This window comes from Trichechus manatus, unplaced genomic scaffold, assembly GCF_000243295.1.
Source record: "Trichechus manatus latirostris isolate Lorelei unplaced genomic scaffold, TriManLat1.0 scaffold00037, whole genome shotgun sequence".
NCBI lineage: Eukaryota > Metazoa > Chordata > Mammalia > Sirenia > Trichechidae > Trichechus > Trichechus manatus.
Window position 1 is genome coordinate 13279842 of NW_004443973.1, and position 14669 is coordinate 13294510.

The following is a 14669-nucleotide window of genomic DNA, read 5'->3' on the forward strand; positions in this document are numbered from 1 at the left end:
GTCAACCCTTTCCTCCTACACTCAGGCTCTAACAACCACTGATCTGATTTTTGTCTCTATAGTTTTGGCTTTTGCAGAGTGTCATATAAACAGAATCCATACATTTTGAGAAAACAATTTTGTGAACATTTTCAAAATGAATGTTTTAAGAAATCATTTTTATATGTGATTGTTGGAGCACAGGATGTTACTGGTCATTCATAGGTGAATTTTGTTCAACCCCACTGACATGTCTTGGTTTCAAACAGGTTGGTTGAGCTAGCTCTCCTGAGGCTGGTGAATTATCTGTACAATGAAGTCATCTTGCCATAGTTAACCCTGCAGATCTCGTCCTTTTCTCTCTGTCTCGAACAGAAACACCTGACAAAGTAAATAAGGAGTAACAGAAATGAGTTTAGGCTTGCTGAACCAAACCTGAAGCTTTAAGTGTTCTTACATAGAAACATGACATGTTTGGAAAGTTTTTTTTTTTTTTCCCTTTCAAGTCATACAATATGTTAGTAATAAATAAAATAAGGAAATTTCTTTATTATTTTATTATGCTTTAGGTGAAAGTTTACAGCACAAATTGATTTTTCATTCAAAAATTTATACACAAATTGTTTTGTGACATTGGTTGCAATCCCTGCAATGTGTCAACAACTCTCCCCCTTTCCCTTTACATCCTGGGTTCCCCGCATCCATTCATCCAGCTTTCCTGTCCCTTGGGCAAGTGTTGCCCATTTGGTCTTGTATACTTGATTGAACTAAGAAGCATGTTCTTCACGTGTGTTATTGTTTGTTTTACAGGCCTGTCTGATCTTCGACTAAAAGGTGAACTTTGGGAGTGGCTTCACTTCTGAGTTAGCAGGGTGTCTGGGGGCCATATTCTCGGGGGTCCCTCCAATCTCTGTCAGACCAGTAAGTCTGGTCTTTTTTTGTGAATTTGAATTTTGTTCTACATTTTTCTCCCGCTCTGTCTGGGACCCTCTATTGTGACCCTGTCAGAGTGGCTGGTCGTGGTAGCTAGGCATCGTCTAGTTCATCTGGGCTCAGGCTGGTGGAGTCTCATTCATGTGGGCCGTTAGTCCTTTGCGCTAATTTTTCCTCGTAGCTTTGGTTTTTTTTCTTCATTCTCCTTTGCTCAAAAAGATGGGACCAACAGATGTATCTTAGATGGCCGCTCACAGACACTACTCACCAAAGTAGGATGTAAAACATTTTCTTTATGAACTGTTATGCCAATTGACCTAGATGTCCCTGGAGACCACGGTCCCCAGCCCTCAGCCCCAGTAACTCGGTCCCTCAAGGTGTTTGGCTGTCTTTGGCAGCTTCTCTGGCTTTGCCCTGATCAAGTTGTGCTGACTTCCACTATTTTGTGTGTTGTCTTTCCCTTCATCACAGTTAACACTTGTCTGCTATCTAGTGATTTCCCCTCCCCACCTCTCTCTTCCCTCATAACCATCAAAGAATGTTTTTGTGTGTGTAAACTTATTCTTGGGTTTTTGTATTAGTCATCTCCTACAATATTTGTCCTTTTGTGATTGACTTATTTCACTCAGCATAATGCCCTCCAGGTTCATCCATGTTGTGAGATGTTTCCGGGATTCTCATTGTTCTTTATCATTGCATAGTACTCCATTGTGTGTATGTACCATAGTTTGTTTATCCATTCATCTGTTGATGGACACATAGGTTGTTTCCATCTTTTTGCTATTGTGAATAATGCTGCAGTGAACATGGGTGTGCATATGTTTATTCATGTGACGGCTCTTATTTCTCTAGGGTTTATTCCTAGGAGTGGGATTGCTGGATCATAGGGTATTTCTATTTCTAGCTTTTTAAGGAGGCACCATATCGTTTTCCATAGTGGTTGTACCATTTTACATTCCCACCAGCAGTGCAGAAGAGTTCCAGTTTCCCCAAACCCTATTGTTTTCGTTGATTAAAAATTAATTCATATCTGTCTTTAAAAAATTCTGGCAACACTCAAGTGTATAAGAGAAGATTCTATAATCCCATACCCAGGCACCCTAATTCAAGTGCTTCTCAAAGAAGCTTCCCTGAACCTCAGGCTGACCTATCAGTGCCAGTCTCAAAGGTGGCCAGCGTGACCTGAGCTGGGCAGATGTAAAGCCACAGATAGAGTGGAGGACAAGAAAGTCATTCAGGAATTCATTAATTCTGATTACAAACTCCTTGGTCCCTAAAAAAGAAAGAACTGAAGATCACTCCCAATAGTATTAGTTGTTATGGTAAGTAACAGATGGGTTTGGGAACCCAGAATATGGTTTCAGAAAGACACTGGTGAAACCCAAATTCCAGTCACTGTCCAAGGACCTATTTTCTCCGCTAAGTTTATATCATCTTTCTGCTCCGTCTCAAGCAAGTCTTGGACCTTGGGGTGGTGCCTCCAAGCACGTGGGTGGAGGGAGCATCAGGGCAGAGCTCCGGGTGATGCTAGCCTGGGAAAGGGCCCACTTGCCCTTCCACTAGCCTGCTGTTCTTGTGTTCATGTAATCGGCAGTGGCCTCCATCCCTTATTCTTCTATTTGATCAAATGGGCTCCATATCCAAGATGCCTATAAAGAAGTGCTTTGGTTAGGCAAGCCAGCAATTCTTCTTACTAGATCTAATGCAAAAAAACGTCAGAGGTAAAAGGATCCCTCCTCTAGCCTGACACTTTGCTAAGCGGTGTCAAAGTAAATACTCATTGTCTTGGTAAACCGAGCTATTTCCTTATTACCTCCCTGGGTTGCGAGCCAGCTGACTCAATTATCACCTAAAAAACAAAAGCAAAAACCTAAAAAACCAGTTGCTCTGAGTCTATTCCAGCTCATGGTTACCCCATGTGCTGCAGAGTAGAGTGGCACTCCATAGCATTTGGAAGAGATAAAAAAAGCCAACTAAACCAATTGCCATGGAGTAGATTCCTGCTCATGGCGACCCTGTGTGTTTCAGCATAGAACTGCACTCATCAGGAGAACAGAGTTCCATAGGGTTTGCAATGGCTGTGATCTTTCGAAGTAGGTCTCCAGGCCTTTCTTCAGAGATGCCTCTGGGCAGATGCGAACCACCGACCTTTACCGCAGCCAAGCTCTTAATTGTTTGCACTGCAGGAGGTACTCCAGGAGGCAGCAAGGTGCCTGTTAATTATAGACAGGGCGGGGACAGGCTCCATGAGGGAGAGAAACGCGTGTGCAGTGCAGGGCTCTTGCTCCTGGCTACATGTCAGAGTCCCCTGGGAAGTTTGTAAAAACTACAAAGGCCCAGGATGGGCAGTAGGAATCTGTATTCTAATCTGCAGTCAGGGTTGAAAACTTCTGCTGTTGGTCAGATAATTATAGGGGAAGGCCTTCACCTTCAGGCCAGGAGAACCAGCCTTCCTTAGAAAGTATTACAGAGGAGCACTCGCTGCAAGAAAAAGCCTTTGACAAAGAAGTAATTGCAATAAAATGCCTTTTATTTTCTGATAAAATAAATGTACTTGGCAGCCAACAGACTATAGGGCTTTCCGGCTGTGAGCTCCCAGGAGGACCCATCTTTTGAATTTTTAACCCCTTCCTCTAGCTGCTGAGCAGTTGGCCCAGCCAAACCTTCCCTGATTCAGCTGCCAGATGCTCTTCCCCCAGACTCCAGACCGCTTGTTTCTGTTTGTTCATCTCTCTTCACTCCTTGCACTTTGCACGGGCTTTCATGAAGCCACCTTATTCCCGCCCCCGCCACGCTGTGTCAGGCCTTCCACGTCACTACTGCCATCACAGCAGCCCGTGGCCTCACGTCCTTGCTTGTGGTCACGAACTCTGAGCTGAGCCATCCTTGAGCTTTAACTGGTGCCTCAAAAATGAGGAAGACACAAGGCCATTCCTGGGTCTTTGGCATTTTCAGGAACTAAACTAAGCTAAGCTGTTCCAAGGTAAGTGGGTTTAGCAACGGACTAAACATAAAACAGGAACAAAAATTAAAGGGGGAAAAGAGAAAATCGTCCTCACAGGCTCAGCCTCCCGAAGCTCTCCTGCTCTGCGGCTCAGTTCAGGACTCTCTACTGCTGGAGAGACTGCGGCTTCTCCGGTTTGGACCCCAGACGGCCACAGCAGGCTTGCTCAAATGCAAACCTTTGTTCTCACTAGTCCCCACCCCAGCCTCCCACCCACCATGGAAACCCTTCAGTGACCCCTCAGTTATTAAGACAAAACTCAGACTCCCCAGGAGAGCAGACAGGGCCCCACAGGATCTGGACCCTGTGCTGACTCCTTGCTGGTCCCCAAACACTTGAGGCTGCTCCTAATCTGTAAAAGCTTCTGCTCTCTTCTTTGCCCGACTCTTCACATCAAACGTGACCTCTCAGAAACCTTCCTGCCCCCCACCCCAGCCCCCCTTGCCAGAAGTGCCTCTTCTCCTGGTTCCCATCAAATTGTGGGCAAACAGTGGAGCCACGTGATGCGCTCACCTGAGGGCCACATCCAGCCCTCCGTGGTGCAGCCAGGGATGCTAACTGCCCCTCACTGGCTGCTCTCCTTCCTCCTTAGTCACACACAGCACCCTCAGATTTGGCTGGGCTCCTGGTGGTCCGGAATAAAGTCTACATTTCCTGGCCTCCCTTCCAGCTACACGTGGCTTGTGACTCTGCTCTGGCCAGAGGATGTACAGCAAAGGGCTACATGCAACCTCTGCGAAGTGACTCTAAAGGAAGAGGATGCCGTTCTCTCCCGGCTGGCTGGAATGAGGGTGAAATGGCTGGGGCTCTGGCTGCTGTCTGAGACCATGGATCCCCTTGGCAATGGAGACCAAGTCCGGCAGAACTACAAGATGGGAGCTGAAATCTCAGACACTGGTGGGCTGTGCCAGCCTCTAACCCACTCCAACTATATCTGAACGTGGGAGAGAAAAAAACTCTTGATTAAGCCACTACTGTTCTGAGGATTTTTCTGATAACTCCACTTAATCCAGAGAAATGCTCTCCCCCCTCATGACTGCCTTGGGCCTCTCTGGTGTGAACGCCTGCACACCGAGTGACCACAGGGCTTTTCATTCTGAGAGCCTCACCTCACCTCACCTCATGGGCTGGCTTCAGAGCTCCAGCTCTGAGACAGCACCTGTCCCAGGTGCCCAGGGGACTGATCCTTTAGTCTGTTTTCCCTAAAAGGTAGTGAGTGACCTGCTGTTGGGACATCCCTGTTTCTGGCACCTGGAACAGGACCCACTGCTGTCTATAAGGACCTAAACTGGTTTCTCTAACGGGAGCAGAGAAGAGCTAAGCATCTTCCACCTCAAGGAAGTTCCAGTGAGCCAGTCGAGGCTGACGGCGTCTAATCTTCCAAGTGAGGACCCAGAACCCCTCTCTCCCCGCAGGGCTCAGTGTTTTAGACATGCTTACAGACATTTTCTGAGAAGATGGTCCAGGGCTCTCATCATTCTCACATGAGAATTGTGGCCTCAAAAGAGTTAAGAATCACTGCAATGGAGGAACTGCTAAAAAAAAAAAAAAAAATTGGAAAACTGAAAAATTACTTCCTTGCTTTCCATTAACACGTCTCCTTAACGCGTATTTTGTTTTACGTGACCATGTTCTAAATAACAACTTGTTCAACTTTCCCCATCCCAGAAAGTTGAAAACTGTAATGTTTAAATGTGCTTGTGAAAATTTTCCCTATCTGTTATAAGCTCCTTTTAAAGAAATAGGAGTGATGACTGAGAAAAATAATCTAGAAGTACTTCTAATGCAAACAAGAGAAGCTATGATTACAGCTACAGCCTTATTCTGTCATTTAGCTTCAAGGTTCCAGAAATAGATATTTTCTAAAAATGGGCTAGCACAGGACCTCCTACTAGAGGCTCTTAGTTGGTGCTTATAACTCTGGACTCCGCCGTGTAGTCACATAAGAGCTACATGCGCTGCTCCATCCATCACTGCAGGGATGTGAGCATTTTCCTACTAGCGCTGGGTCAATGACCAACGGACCTCTTTCATCTTATTTCAAAAACAGGGATGCAGTATGTGTTTAATCTCATTCAACAAATCATTTCCAGTTACTTTTCCACCTCTTAGAAAACTTAGTTTCAAGAAAGTAAACATAAAACATAATTACATGAAAGATGTATGACATACTTGGGAGTAACAAGTGCACACGACAATTTAAAGTTGTCACTTACATATAACACAAGAAGAAAAGTAAAATTACTGTAATTTATTGCTGTATCTATGCTTTCCAGGTATAGCTACAGTATTGTAAGTAGCCACAAAGTGCCACCTTCCAGCTGAAAACTGTGCAACACCTTTCTTTCTTTTAAAATGCCATTTTATGGTGGATCTATAAAGCAACAGCAGCAGTTACAAAATGTTGTCTGAGTAATCTTGAGAGCATAAAACAAGATCGGCGTACAGACTGAATAAAAAGATGTTCGATTAATAGTGCACATTTGTTAACTTTAACAAACATCTTTAGTTGGAATTTTCTTGTAAACCTCAACAGAGATGCAACTCACAGAGACCAAAAGTGAAATATATCTTCCTTTCATGGTTTAGTGAGGTGGTGTGCATTCTTGCAAATGATTTACAGAGTATGAGAAATGTTGCACGTGAGTACTAGGCATAAAATATTTCATTTTCTTATAGAAGGAGCAGTGAGGACACAGGGAACCTAGGACACCCTGTCACCACCTTTCCCAAAGATGTACACCCCCAAGAATGGCAGTGGAAGCCTGGCAGCAAGCCGTCCTGAACAACTCTTTTTGGTTGTTTTAAAAAACAAGCACTTTCTGACATTTCCCTCCCCAGCCCGTGAGCCCCACCCCAACACAGAAGGATACAAGCCCACGTCTTCTTGCTGAGTTCTCCCCTTAGGATTATTTACAGAATGCCTACAGATACGGTACAAACTAGTATGAAATTAATGATAGTTTGCATTTCCAGACACTCTCCTGTGGTTAAATAAACACACCACGCTGATTCTGGAGAACGCTTCGAAGTTAAGGTGACTCAGAAGCATTTGCATCCATAACCACAGAGACAGGCTTCTCACTGGATGGGGTGGGTTCGCTGACTCTGTCCTCAACAGCAGTTGGGGCCTTTGAAGTTGGGGGCATCGCATCCACAGTGAGTGAGGAGGCTGTGTCTGCTTTTGCAGTAGTCGGGATGGGGTCAGAAGGTGGGTTGCCAGGAAGTGGAAGGGAAGGCAGCAGCTCCCCTGAGCCTACTGCAGAAGAGACCTCTGGAACCAAAGGGAATGACGGGAGGAACTCAGATGGCACGGGGAGAGGTGCAATGCCAGGTAAGTTTCGGGGAGGCAAGGAAGGAAGAGGTGGCAAACCTAGGATAAAAATGGCATACGTCATACATCCTCCTAGCACCAAAAAAGCAGCGATAGCCAAACAAACCACAACTTTTGCTTTTATCCCCAGGTGAAGGCTATGACAGAGTTAAGTATTTGCTGATACCAGCTGCCCAGGAGGAAAGGTTCCCCCGGCTTCCAGGCTCTGTGTGACTCAGCCCATCACTGAGGGAAACCTGGCTGGGGCAGGGAAGAAATGATTCTCCCAGTCAGGACAGACTGGGGCCCACACAGCAGGCTACGCATCTCCACCAAATGCAAGCGTGAGAACTTGTGCTTGCCCCAGGCTTACAGCTGCAGTCTTCACAGACAAGGGACAGAAGAGCTACAGGGGCCAACCCTTCTGTTTAGCCCCTCCCATTAAACCTCACCGTAGGTATGCAGCCTCTGTTTAAGTCCTGTGATAGAGAACAATCTACATTATACTTGATGGATTTACTCTGATGATTTTACAATGCAGAATGAAGGAAAGGAGGAGTATTCTTTAAGAAACAAAGGAAAGACACGCTGTAAAACACAGGGTCAGGGCAACCAGTGGGCTGCTGAAACTCTTAAGGCTCTCAGAGTCTGTCAATTTGGGGAAAAGGGCAGAGGAGGAGCCAGGAATATAGGATACAAAAGTCAAAGGGAGTGTGAAGACAGTAAATGTTAGTCTGAGCTCACTAGTACTTCATTTTTTAAAACCTCAAGCTGAGGAAGGAAGTCAGTTTACAGGACAGGTTAATGAATATATACAGATAATGAGCATTACAACAGAGACATTTATCATCTAGACAAAAGCGTCACAATGTACACCACAGTGTAGTAAGATCATTACTTGGCATCAATGATGGGCCAAACCACTGAGATATGCAGTTCAGAATCACCCTGCCATGTGGCCACCCCAAGGTTTCAGGTAATCTGCATAATCATTAACTATCAGAGCAGACTTGCGGGGCACTCGGCTGCTTTATATATCAGTGCATAAAAACAGAGGGTAAACACTTTGAATATCTGCTACTTGCAGCTAAAACCACTCACAGTTTTTATTATAACTTTGTTAATTAAGGACAATATTTATCAAGTCACAAGCCCAGCTGACTGATCAGAAGTGACAGTTTTGGTTATCTGCACTGAGAACAGCTGAGATTTCTGGGCCTGGGCTACACAAAACAGGCACCACTAGCCCCTGGTGGCAGCCACCCAAACCCAAATAAAATAATGGGGAATTCATTCACCGCCTCTGGGAGAACTGTACACCCTTCATCAAAGCAGTTACAGTACTGCTACACCACTGTCCTGTATCTCTACCAAAGGCCTTTAGCGGGACCTGAGCTGCCAGGATGCAGAAGAGGAGGAAGGGGGAGGAGAGGCCCAGGCAGAAGAGAGGTGGGAATGCTTGCTTGTAGCCTCAAAAAGCTCTTGGGTGGTCTTTGTACCTAAGCCCTCATCCTCCTAGTTGACTATCTCCCTAAGAGTCACAGAGATCTTTTTAAATAAAAGGCTCAGTATTTATCTGAAGTAGCTGAAATTTGTTAAATTGATTTGTCCTTTCCGAAGAAACTGAAATAGAGGACCGGCTTTCCTGGCTGCAGTTTTTTATTAGAGCGGGTGCCCCTAGGAGGGTAGGATCTGCAACATACCCGGGGTCACGATTTCTGGTAAGCCAATACCCGGCATGATGTGTGGAGCAGGGAGGTTGAGGTTGGGGAGAGTGGGTAGGTTAGGCAGTCCTCCTGGTAAAGGCATCAGACCTGGAGAGAAATGCAAAAGAACAAAAGGTAAACCACTTCACCTGGGGGGAAAATAAATCCTGTGTACTGAAAAAAATACTGCCCACTTTAAAGGGAATACCGGAAACCCACTAGATGTGTGGCAGTTTTGTATTATAATAACATTGTTGTTGTTATTGTTAGGTGTGGTTGAGACGATTTTAACTCTTAGAGACCCCATGTGACAGAGGAGAACTCCCCCTTAGGGTTTTCTAGGCTGCAATCTTTAGGGGATCACCGCTTTCTCCCCAGGAGCCGATGGGTGGGTTCGAACCACGAACCTTTCAGTTAGCGGCTGAGCACTTAACCTTTGTGCCACCAGGGCTCCTTATAGTAACATAACAAAATCTAACTTAACTGAAATATATTTCTATACTTGAGTGATAAGATGGCTAAATGAGCGAAGGTTAAAACAAATAACTAATACTGCTGAAACCCTGCAACAAGCATGACAACAGCCTGACTGCCCTGGAGAAATGGCTGATTCAGCTCAGCCAAGTACGGTAGTAACTGGAATGGAATTTTTCACTGATAGTTGACGTTTATAGTCTCTCTGGATGTCTTCTTTAAAAAAAAAATTTTTTATTCTGAAATAATTTCAGACTTACAGCTGCAAGAATAGTACAAAGAACTCCCCGTATATTCTTTTCACCTCAATCACCCATATTTCCCATTTCACCACATTTTTTCATTCAGTGTGTGTGCACACGTGTTTAATGGCTCACTGTGACTATACAATGACATCTGCAGTCATACAACAAAAAGCTTGCACATAAAAGTACATTTGAGCCTTGAAATATTTGATTGTTATCAGCTGGATTAAGGCACTTGGTATTCACAGAAATAAACAGAAAGTTAATTTAATGTGAGAACTACTGAAGACCCAAATAAAGAGCACTCTCTCCCAGGACACAGTGTCTATTCACATAAATATCACAAAGACCTAACCAAGGGGGTGCCGAAGAACTAACTTTTCCATGTTGCTTGTTCCTGCCTCGTGTGGCATTGTGTGTGTGTCGTGGGGGGGCAGGCTCCACAACTAACGAGCTGGGTGACTGACATCTGTTTGCTTAGGAGAGGTGCCACTTGCTCTCATTATCACAAAGTTATTGCAGAGATAAAATGTCATTAAAAAACCTAAAAGTCACTACATAGAGGTAAGATTTTTTTCATTATCTTGTAAGATGCCAAATATGAATAATGCTATTATTACACACATCTCGAGTCCTCTGCTGCTTACCTGGTAATGTTGTAGCTGGGTTTATTGGTGGCACAGAAGTGAGGGACTGGTTTACTTGTGGTGATAATAATGGTACTGTTGGTACACCTAAAATAAAAGCAAATATTTAAAAATTTCTAACAAACCCAATCGACAAAGAATCAACAGAGTCTATTAAGACAATCTTCAGTGCCTCCCCTCAATGGTCAGGTTTTCATTCAGTGTCAGTCCCGACTTCTGGCTGCGTCACCAACCACACACACCTGTCATAGCTGATCTACCTACTCTGCCCACAGCCCTTGACAAAGACTGTGAGCAGACCTGGGCCAAGAGGGCAGAGGCTCCCATCCCCCACCCCAGCTAGGCTCACTGGATGAGAGGCTCACATCTGAGCTAAGCAGGGCTAGATTAGAAAGCTGGAAATTTGGAAATGGGACATAAAGAGTCGCCATCAATCTCTACTGGGCTCCTGACCTGACAGACCATGTAAATGTGGGACTGCTGGGGGGCTGTGCCCTGTAACCAGTGAACACTGGTCTGGAGGACAGGATAAGGACAGATGGCCTAAAACAGACAAAAGAGCATGTGGACCTCCAGAAATGGAGAGTGACTTGGCTTTCTGAATCTCTGTTTCCTTGACCATAGGTTCTATGACATACATTTTAAGTCTTGTAATACATTCAAAGTTTTACTGGTGTTAGCTTAAGGAGGTTAAGGTATTCAAATATAAATAACCCTCGGGCACCATCTTTAAAAAAGAGCGTTCTATTACTGTTTAACACATACTCAAGTGGGAGGTCTGCAGATGTCTGAACAATAGTAATACTGTACATGGATTCCAGATTTTGTCTTACAGAAATCTGTTTAAATATAGTAGGAGGAAGGCATTGTGCTTAAAAGTATGAACCAACCATTTTCAGACAGTCTTTTATTTATTTACTCATCTGTTTACTTTTCTGCAGAAATTGGAGGCATGTAAAGTAGAAAAAGGCCTAGCTGAAGCATTTGCAAAGGTTCCACTAGATCTGAGGCTACATTATTCCACTCAAATGTCAGAACCTGTTCTACATTCTGAACCAAACTGTTAGGTACTATGTGCTTTGTTAAGTGGTCACATACAATAGCAATGCTATAACTTTTTACATTTGTCTTTGAATTTTGGTTTTTAGAAATTTATAGCAGCTTGGATTGGCTATCAAATTTCCACTAGTTCTTAATAAAGTCTTTGACATAGTTTCTTTTTGTCCTTAAAGGGTAGAAACACTCACAGTCTCAAAAGGAACAAAGTGGATCTATACTGGAAATTCTAAATCTCGGGCCCACGAATGGGCTTTTTGTGGTGTGTGGAGCTCCTGAAATTGTAGGTAACATTTATGTGTTATGTGCATTTGCGGGGAAGCAGCTTCTTTGCTTTCATCAGATTCTCAAGAGGTGCAGTGAGTGGCTGGTTTGTTCAGTCAAGTTTTGGGGGAACACTGAGGCACTTTACAGTGCGAAGAAAACAGAAATCTCTACCTTCATTAAATTCACACTCTCATGAGATGCAGGAGAAGAAAGGGAGACAAACAAGTAAAAAACACAGTATGTAGATGGTGATAAATTTTCTGCAGAAAACTCAAGCAAAGGAGGAGGACAGGGAGTGTGAGGGGGTATACCAAAAGGTCACATTAATCGTCATTTCAAAATGATATATTTATCTTTCTAAAAGTTCCATAATCCAGAATATTTCAAATCCACAAGAGTTTAAAAAAATACATTTTTATATTTCTAAAGTTACTTCTTGGGCTACTGTGCAAGCAATATAATTAAAAATGGAGATAAAATAATAAATGCTTAACAAAAAGTTGTTTCTAATATGTCATGCTAGAAACATTTTAGTATTTTTAAACTGATTTACAAATGACAATGCTGATTTCTCTTAGTCTCTTTTGAGCAATTATTATTTATGCTTCTATTTTTAATATGAAGAAACAATTTCTGTGCGGTGTAACAAAGTTAGGGATCTCAGTAAATGTGCTTATAACAAAATACAGGTATAATTATAATGCAATGAGAAGAGATTTAAAATATGTCAAAAATAAACTGGGGCTTGAAGAGAGATGTCAGTTATCTCAAAAGTCAGAAGAGCTGTCATATGGTATTGGGATACCCTTATTCTAAAAGTTATAAATTGTTCAGACATAAAATGGGCTGTTGCCTTGGGAAGAACCCCAACCCACCCTTCACTAAGTCTTTTCAGGAATAAACTAGAGAACCGTCTGAGGGGAGGTTTAAAAAAAAAAATAAAATCATAACATTGTAAAAAAAAAGGACTCAAACACTGCTTGAATGAAATAAACTTTAAGATCCCTTCCAACTCTATCTATGATTAGATACTGATGACATTAACACTTAATTCCATCTAGGAAATGTTCTAAAACTGGATTGTGATGATGACTGCACAACTCTATAAATTTACTAAAAATCATTAAATTGTATACTTAAAATGAATTAATGTTATGGTATGTAAATTGTACCTCAATAAAGCTGGAAAAAGACCCAGCAAGAAGTGGGGGGTGCAGAGGTATGTTACCATATTGATAACTGGTGAAGCTGGGTGGCAGGTAATGGAGGTTCATTATACTATTCCTTCTACTTTTGTGTATGTTTGAAATTTTAAATAACAGAAAGTTAAAATTTTTTAATTTCAATTCTGTGGGAAATAAAACTAAAACCCTGAAAAGAGCTGAGACTGGAACCTAGGGGGCCAACTCTAGATCCCATACTCTTAACCTTACTTCATCTTGGTGGGCTATTTTAAATCCATTCTGGGACAAAGTGAGGTATAAGTAAATTTCGAATCCCATTGCCACTGAGTTGATTGCGACTCATAGTGACCCTAGAGGGCAGAGTAGAACTGCCCCATAGGGTTTCCAAGGCAGTAATCTTCGTAGAAGCAGGCTTCCACATCCTTCTGCCGTGGAGTGGCTGGTGGGCTCGAACCCCCAGCAGACCTTTTCGGTTAGCAGCTGAGCACTTAACCACTGTGCCACCAGGGCTCCTAAATTTCAAATACAAATATTAAAAAGAGCTAAAAACTAAAAGGTGCTAATGAAATAAAACTATGTCAGTATTTCATTCAATCTCACTTATTCAAGATTTACTGAATATAAAATACTCTTGTATTCTGCAAGCCATAAAAGAAAAGATTATGAAACAGGAGGAAATAAACTCCACTAACATACTAAGTTAAGAACTGTATCATGTGACCCAGGTATCTACCCTACATATGAAAACATATGTCCACCCCAAAACTTCTACATGAATACTCACAGCAGCATTATTCACAATAGCCAAAAACTCAAATGTTCCTTAGCTGATAAATAAAATGTGGCATATTCACAGAATGGAATATTACTCAGCCATAGAAAGGAATGAAATAATGATTCAAGCTACATCATGGGTGAACCTTGAAAACATTATGCTAAGTGAAAGAAGTCAGTCATAAAGACCATCTATTGTATGATTTCATTTATATGAAATGCCCAGAATAGGCAAATTCAGAGACAGAAAGTAGATTAGTGATTGCCTACGGGCACTGGGGGAAAATGGAGTGGCTGCTAATGGGTACAGGGTGTCTTTTTTTGAGGTAATGAAAATGTTCCAAAATTGTGGTGATGGTATTACGACTATGTGAATACACTAACAGATCACTGAAATATACACTTTAAATGGATGGTATGTGAACTCTATCTTAACGCCGTTAAGAAGCAGCCCTCGTGGCACAGTGGTTAAGAGCTTGGCTGCTAACCAAAGGGTGAGCAGTTCGAACCCACTAGCAGCTCCACTGTAGAAAATTGTGGCAGTCTGCTTCCATAAAGATTACAGCCTTGGAAACCCTATGAGCAGTTCCACTTTGTCCTATGGGGTCACGATGAGTCAGAGCGGACTTGGCAATGGGTTTGGTTTTTTTTAACACTTTAAAAAAAAAAAAAAAGGACTATACCATGTAGAACAAAGAATAAAGAAGAGGAGAGAGAAGAGGAGGCATGGCCCCTGAGCAAGCGCGAGCAAGAAACAGTATCACTTTTGTATCCCCAGCGCCTTCTACTTAGAAGATACACAAATATCTGTTGAGTAAACAGACGAATTACACAGAATTTAAAGGTAGATTCCTGACTCTAATAGTTGTAGAATCTAAGTATAGGGTCTAAAATATGCAGAGAAGAGGTGTAAATGCTGGCCCTGTGTGTGCATGGTAATTCAGCACCAGCTTACAGGGACTAGGCCTGTGTGTCCATGCAGAGCACATTCACAATTTTCAAGGTACACTGGCATTATTTTGTAAAATTCTATAGCTAGACAGCAAAGAAGAATATCATGAAAAACAAAGCGGGTTGAAAACAGAGT

At 42.8% G+C, this 14669-nt stretch overlaps 1 protein-coding gene across 2 annotated transcripts in view; it reads right to left on the bottom strand.

The window, feature by feature from the left end:
* Positions 1-5949: 5949 nt before the first annotated feature.
* GORASP2 (golgi reassembly stacking protein 2) overlaps positions 5950-14669 on the bottom strand; it is a 36152-nt gene continuing 27432 nt past the window's right edge. For both annotated transcript variants that reach the window (XM_004375525.2, XM_023730580.1), the window contains exons 8-10: positions 10302-10388; positions 8933-9043; positions 5950-7289 (exon numbers count right to left, since the gene is read on the bottom strand). In XM_004375525.2, coding sequence (XP_004375582.1) covers positions 6949-7289; positions 8933-9043; positions 10302-10388 — 539 coding nt within the window. In that variant the 3' untranslated portion in view covers positions 5950-6948. The remainder of the gene's footprint in view (positions 7290-8932; positions 9044-10301; positions 10389-14669) is intronic.